The sequence below is a fragment of the Oncorhynchus mykiss genome, chromosome 18 (assembly GCF_013265735.2).
Source record: "Oncorhynchus mykiss isolate Arlee chromosome 18, USDA_OmykA_1.1, whole genome shotgun sequence".
Classification (NCBI taxonomy): Eukaryota; Metazoa; Chordata; class Actinopteri; order Salmoniformes; family Salmonidae; genus Oncorhynchus; species Oncorhynchus mykiss.
Genome location: NC_048582.1, coordinates 6,273,899 through 6,281,398, shown reverse-complemented (window position 1 = coordinate 6,281,398; position 7,500 = coordinate 6,273,899). Strand labels below are relative to the sequence as shown.

Genomic DNA, 7,500 nt, shown 5'->3' with positions numbered 1-7,500 from the left:
CTCATTTAGGTCCTTCCTAGAACTTGTGATTTTCCTCCTGGAGATAACTGTGAATGCGTCCCAAATGGCACCCTATTCTCTATATAGTGCACTACTTTTGACCAGGGCCAATGGCACCCTATTCCCAATATAGTGCACTACTTTTGACCAGGGTCCAAAGGGGATGGGGTGCCATTTGGGACACATTCTAACTGTGTTATGACGTTTTTGTACTCTTAAAACACAGTCATGAAGTCAGAGAGAGAGAGAGAGAGAGAGAGAGAGAGAGAGAGAGAGAGAGAGAGAGAGAGAGAGAGAGAGAGAGAGAGAGAGAGAGAGAGAGAGAGAGAGAGAGAGAGAGAGAGAGAGAGGGAGAGGGAGAGGGAGAGAGAGAGAGAGAGAGAGAGAGAGAGAGAGAGAGAGAGAGAGAGAGAGAGAGAGAGAGCATAAATCCAAACCACTCCTAATCCCTTCTTTTTCTAAAGGTCACTCAGCTTGATAAAAATGTGTTTAGTTCATTTATTTCCTCTCTGGCAGGGTGAGATAAAGCAACAGAACTACTGGGGCAGGAGGAGAGAAGGGGGAGGCAACGCTGGGTTCATATTTCTGGAAGGGTGATTGGCTAAGGGGTGAGGTCAGAGGTAGCGCTGAAACACTTCCTGTCTCTCAAGAGAGGAAAGCACCTCCTCTGTCCTCTCTCCTCTGTCCTCTCTCCTCTGTCCTCTCTCCTCTGTCCTCTGAGGAGAGAGCAAGAGAGGAGAGAGGACCTGAGGAGAGAGGACCTGAGGAGTATGTAATTGAGATCTTGTTACAGGCTGAGATCATCCCAAAAAAGTAATCCTTTAGGATGCAAAGCCAAGGATTGTTGGTTCAATTCCTGCAGCGATCACATACTCATACAACTAATGTATGCTCAGTGTTCTGTGAGTGTGTCTGGATAAAAGCCTCTGTGTAACTGATTTGTTTGATTGTGTTTCCAGCTCGCGCCCTGGACGCCCCCCAAAGAGGGCTCAGAGTATGACATCATCAGAGAACCAACACCTTCTGTCTCATTCTGTCAGCGGGCTGATGTCAGCTGGAATCATGCCCCCTACTGGTGAGGGACCTGCATAGCACACACACACACGCACGTGCACAGTCACGCACACACACACACACATACACACATACACAGAAGTATCAGTTGAAGTGTGATGTGTTTGTTCTTCTGTCATCACCTCTATTTTACAGTCTTCTATTTTGAACCACAGTGTTCCTGTAGACTATGTTCTCCCAGTGCTGCTGTAGACTATGTTCTCCCAGTGTTCCTGTAGACTGTTCTCTCAGTGTTCCTGTAGACTGCTCTCTCAGTGTTCCTGTAGACTGTTCTCTCAGTGTTCCTGTAGACTATGTTCTCTCAGTGTTCCTGTAGTCTATGTTCTCTCAGTGTTCCTGTAGTCTATGTTCTCTCAGTGTTCCTGTAGACTATATTCTCTCAGTGTTCCTGTAGACTATATTCTCTCAGTGTTCCTGTAGACTATGTTCTCCCAGTGTTCCTGTAGACTGTTCTCTCAGTGTTCCTGTAGACTATGTTCTCTCAGTGTTCCTGTAGACTGTTCTCTCAGTGTTCCTGTAGACTATGTTCTCCCAGTGTTCCTGTAGACTATGTTCTCCCAGTGTTCCTGTAGACTGTTCTCCCAGTGTTCCTGTAGACTGTGTTCTCCCAGTGTTCCTGTAGACTATGTTCTCTGTGTTCCTGTAAACTATGTTCTCCCAGTGTTCCTGTAAACTATGTTCTCTCAGTGTTCCTGTAGACTATATTCTCTCAGTGTTCCTGTAGACTATGTTCTCCCAGTGTTCCTGTAGACTGTTCTCTGTGTTCCTGTAGACTGTTCTCTCAGTGTTCCTGTAGACTATGTTCTCTCAGTGTTCCTGTAGACTGTTCTCTCAGTGTTCCTGTAGACTGTGTTCCTGTAGACTATGTTCTCCCAGTGTTCCTGTAGACTATGTTCTCCCAGTGTTCCTGTAGTCTATGTTCTCTCAGTGTTCCTGTAGTCTATGTTCTCTCAGTGTTCCTGTAGTCTGTGTTCTCCCAGTGTTCCTGTAGACTATGTTCTCTCAGTGTTCCTGTAGACTATGTTCTCCCAGTGCTGCTGAAGACTATGTTCTCCTAGTGTTCCTGTAGACTGTTCTCTCAGTGTTCCTGTAGACTATGTTCTCCCAGTGTTCCTGTAGACGGTGTTCTCTCAGTGTTCCTGTAGACTATGTTCTCCCAGTGTTCCTGTAGTCAATGTTCTCCCCCTGTTCCTGTAGACTATGTTCTGAGTTACACCCCACCTCTACAGGCCTCTCTACCTGTGCTCTGTGAAGTGTTCCTGTAGACTATGTTCTGAGTTACACCCCACCTCTACAGGCCTCTCTACCTGTGCTATGTGAAGTGTTCCTGTAGACTATGTTCTCTGTGTTCCTGTAGACTGTTCTCCCACTGTTCCTGTAGTCAATGTTCTCCCCCTGTTCCTGTAGACTATGTTCTGAGTTACACCCCACCTCTGCAGGCCTCTCTACCTGTGCTATGTGAAGTGTTCCTGTAGACTATGTTCTGAGTTACACCCCATCTCTACAGGCCTCTCTACCTGTGCTCTGTGAAGTGTTCCTGTAGACTATGTTCTGAGTTACACCCCACCTCTGCAGGCCTCTCTACCTGTGCTCTGTGAAGTGTTCCTGTAGACTATGTTCTGAGTTACACCCCACCTCTGCAGGCCTCTCTACCTGTTCTCTGTGAAGTGTTCCTGTAGACTATGTTCTGAGTCACACCCCACCTCTGCAGGCCTCTCTACCTGTTCTCTGTGAAGTGTTCCTGTAGACTATGTTCTGAGTCACACCCCACCTCTGCAGGCCTCTCTACCTGTTCTATGTGAAGTGTTCCTGTAGACTATGTTCTGAGTCACACCCCACCTCTGCAGGCCTCTCTACCTGTTCTCTGTGAAGTGTTCCTGTAGACTATGTTCTGAGTCACACCCCACCTCTGCAGGCCTCTCTACCTGTGCTATGTGAAGTGTTCCTGTAGACTATGTTCTGAGTCACACCCCACCTCTGCAGGCCTCTCTACCTGTTCTCTGTGAAGTGTTCCTGTAGACTATGTTCTGAGTTACACCCCACCTCTGCAGGCCTCTCTACCTGTTCTCTGTGAAGTGTTCCTGTAGACTATGTTCTGAGTCACACCCCACCTCTGCAGGCCTCTCTACCTGTGCTATGTGAAGTGTTCCTGTAGACTATGTTCTGAGTCACACCCCACCTCTGCAGGCCTCTCTACCTGTTCTCTGTGAAGTGTTCCTGTAGACTATGTTCTGAGTCACACCCCACCTCTGCAGGCCTCTCTACCTGTTCTCTGTGAAGTGTTCCTGTAGACTATGTTCTGAGTTACACCCCACCTCTGCAGGCCTCTCTACCTGTTCTCTGTGAAGTGTTCCTGTAGACTATGTTCTGAGTCACACCCCACCTCTGCAGGCCTCTCTACCTGTGCTATGTGAAGTGTTCCTGTAGACTATGTTCTGAGTCACACCCCACCTCTGCAGGCCTCTCTACCTGTTCTCTGTGAAGTGTTCCTGTAGACTATGTTCTGAGTCACACCCCACCTCTGCAGGCCTCTCTACCTGTGCTCTGTGAAGTGTTCCTGTAGACTATGTTCTGAGTCACACCCCACCTCTGCAGGCCTCTCTACCTGTGCTCTGTGAAGTGTTCCTGTAGACTATGTTCTGAGTCACACCCCACCTCTGCAGGCCTCTCTACCTGTGCTCTGTGAAGTGTTCCTGTAGACTATGTTCTGAGTCACACCCCACCTCTGCAGGCCTCTCTACCTGTTCTCTGTGTGTATTCACCTCTGCAGGCCTCTCTACCTGTTCTCTGTGTGTATTCACCTCTGCAGGCCTCTCTACCTGTTCTCTGTGTGTATTCACCTCTGCAGGCCTCTCTACCTGTTCTCTGTGTGTATTCACCTCTGCAGGCCTCTCTACCTGTTCTCTGTGTGTATTCACCTCTACAGGCCTCTCTACCTGTTCTCTGTGTGTATTCACCTCTACAGGCCTCTCTACCTGTTCTCTGTGTGTATTCACCTCTACAGGCCTCTCTACCTGTTCTCTGTGTGTATTCACCTCTACAGGCCTCTCTACCTGTTCTCTGTGTGTATTCACCTCTACAGGCCTCTCTACCTGTTCTCTGTGTGTATTCACCTCTACAGGCCTCTCTACCTGTTCTCTGTGTGTATTCACCTCTGCAGGCCTCTCTACCTGTTCTCTGTGTGTATTCACCTCTGCAGGCCTCTCTACCTGTTATCTGTGTGTATTCACCTCTGCAGGCCTCTCTACCTGTTCTCTGTGTGTATTCACCTCTGCAGGCCTCTCTACCTGTTCTCTGTGTGTATTCACCTCTACAGGCCTCTCTACCTGTTCTCTGTGTGTATTCACCTCTGCAGGCCTCTCTACCTGTTCTCTGTGTGTATTCACCTCTGCAGGCCTCTCTACCTGTTCTCTGTGTGTATTCACCTCTACAGGCCTCTCTACCTGTTCTCTGTGTGTATTCACCTCTACAGGCCTCTCTACCTGTTCTCTGTGAAGTGTTCCTGTAGACTATGTTCTGAGTCACACCCCACCTCTGCAGGCCTCTCTACCTGTTCTCTGTGTGTATTCACCTCTGCAGGCCTCTCTACCTGTTCTCTGTGTGTATTCACCTCTACAGGCCTCTCTACCTGTTCTCTGTGTGTATTCACCTCTACAGGCCTCTCTACCTGTTCTCTGTGAAGTGTTCCTGTAGACTATGTTCTGAGTCACACCCCACCTCTACAGGCCTCTCTACCTGTTCTCTGTGTGTATTCACCTCTGCAGGCCTCTCTACCTGTTCTCTGTGTGTATTCACCTCTGCAGGCCTCTCTACCTGTTCTCTGTGTGTATTCACCTCTGCAGGCCTCTCTACCTGTTCTCTGTGTGTATTCACCTCTGCAGGCCTCTCTACCTGTTCTCTGTGTGTATTCACCTCTGCAGGCCTCTCTACCTGTTCTCTGTGTGTATTCACCTCTGCAGGCCTCTCTACCTGTTATCTGTGTGTATTCACCTCTACAGGCCTCTCTACCTGTTCTCTGTGTGTATTCACCTCTGCAGGCCTCTCTACCTGTTCTCTGTGTGTATTCACCTCTGCAGGCCTCTCTACCTGTTCTCTGTGTGTATTCACCTCTGCAGGCCTCTCTACCTGTTCTCTGTGTGTATTCACCTCTGCAGGCCTCTCTACCTGTTCTCTGTGTGTATTCACCTCTGCAGGCCTCTCTACCTGTTCTCTGTGTGTATTCACCTCTACAGGCCTCTCTACCTGTTCTCTGTGTGTATTCACCTCTGCAGGCCTCTCTACCTGTTCTCTGTGTGTATTCACCGTTCAGCGTTCAAAGCTGCCCTTCTCTTTGTGTGCTTTTGTACAACTCGATCTGTTCGTTCTCCACCTCAAAACAAGCTATTTCTAAAAGTCCTTTTTACTCCCTGTGTTCAAAAGCATCCTGCGCCTCAGAGAGCGGTGTCTCTGGGAGAGAGTCAGACTCACTGGGCCTGAGAGAGAGTCTCTGAGCCCTTTTAACTGGAGGAGAGGTCACAACATCAATGTCAGCGGAGGAGATTAGAATTGACAGGCCACAGGAGACTGAAAGAGAGGGAGGGAGGGAGAGAGAGGGAGTGGGAGACAGAGAGAGAGGGAGGGAGGGAGAGAGGGAGTGGGAGGCAGAGAGAGAGGCAGAGAGAGAGAGAGGGAGTGGGAGGCAGAGAGAGAGGCAGAGAGAGAGGGAGGGAGAGACAGAGTGGGAGACAGAGCGAGAGGGAGGGAGGTAGAGAGGGAGTGGGAGACAGAGAGAGAGGGAGGGAGGTAGAGAGGGAGTGGGAGACAGAGAGAGAGGGAGGGAGGTAGAGAGGGAGTGGGAGACAGAGAGAGAGGGAGGGAGGGAGAGAGGGAGTGGGAGACAGAGAGAGAGGGAGGGAGGGAGAGAGGGAGTGGGAGGCAGAGAGAGAGGCAGAGAGAGAGGGAGGGAGAGACAGAGTGGGAGACAGAGAGAGAGGCAGAACAGAATGGCGTTTTGTTTAGCCAAGTGTAAACCTGAAGGAAACCTTTGATATCATCCTCTCCAGCCTCGCTAGGGTGACGGCTTCTTTCACACTGTGATCTTGACATTTATTAAAGAGAACTGAGGAACAGAGGCAGGAACAGAGGGGGGAACAGAGGGGGGACAGAGGGGGGAACAGAGGGGGGAACAGAGGCAGGAACAAAGGCAGGAACAGAGGAGTGGACAGAGGGGGGAACAGAGGGGTGGACAGAGGGGAGAACAGAGGGGGGAACAGAGAGGGGAACAGAGGCAGGAACAGAGGCAGGAACAGAGGGGTGGACAGAGGGGGGAACAGAGGGGTGGACAGAGGGGAGAACAGAGGGGGGAACAGAGAGGGGAACAGAGGGGGGAACAGAGGCAGGAACAGAGGGGGGAACAGAGGGGGGAACAGAGGGGGGAACAGAGGCAGGAACAGAGGGGTGGACAGAGGGGGGAACAGAGGGGTGGACAGACGGGAGAACAGAGGGGGGAACAGAGAGGGGAACAGCGGGGGGAACAGAGGTAGGAACAGAGGGAGGAACAGAGGCAGGAACAGAGGGTGGGACAGAGGGGGGAACAGAGGGGTGGACAGAGGGGAGAACAGAGGGGGGAACAGAGGGGGACACAGAGGGGGGGAACAGAGAAGGGAACAGAGGGGGGAACAGAGGGGGGGACAGAGAATGAGATGTTTTTAATGGCAAAGCTCCGTTCATTTCAGAGCGGAGTTGTCCTTAACTAGCTCAGTGATTTTAATGACAAATAGAGACTTTATCATGCATATTACTGTCCATTTAAAATACTCCAGTTGGAGGAGAGACAGAGTAGGATGTTACTGGTGCTTTAAGGGCTGGATCTGTTCCATTAGTAGATCATGTGTTGAAGGCTGATGGCCCACTGGTGTACTGAGTCACTATGGAGATAGATAGATGTGTTGAAGGCTAATGGCCCACTGGTGTACTGAGTCACTATGGAGATAGATAGATGTGTTGAAGACTGATGGCCCACTGGTGTACTGAGTCACTATGGAGATAGATAGGTGTGTTGAAGACTGATGGCCCACTGGTGTACTGAGTCACTATGGAGATAGATAGATGTGTTGAAGGCTGGTGGCCCAGTGGTGTACTGAGTCACTATGGAGATAGATAGATAGATGTGTTGAAGGCTGATGGCCCACTGGTGTACTGAGTCACTATGGAGATAGATAGATGTGTTGAAGACTGATGGCCCACTGGTGTACTGAGTCACTATGGAGATAGATAGATGTGTTGAAGGCTGATGGCCCACTGGTGTACTGAGTCACTATGGAGATAGATAGATGTGTTGAAGGCTGATGGCCCACTGGTGTACTGAGTCACTATGGAGATAGATAGATGTGTTGAAGACTGATGGCCCACTGGTGTACTGAGTCACTATGGAGATAGATAGATAGA

General features: G+C 50.0%; 1 protein-coding gene across 2 annotated transcripts in view; it reads left to right on the top strand.

Annotated features, from left to right (window-relative positions):
- LOC110518947 (dachshund homolog 1) overlaps positions 1-7,500 on the top strand; it is a 95,223-nt gene that overhangs the window by 28,536 nt on the left and 59,187 nt on the right. For both annotated transcript variants that reach the window (XM_036951479.1, XM_036951480.1), the window contains exon 2: positions 960-1,075. In XM_036951479.1, coding sequence (XP_036807374.1) covers positions 960-1,075 — 116 coding nt within the window. The remainder of the gene's footprint in view (positions 1-959; positions 1,076-7,500) is intronic.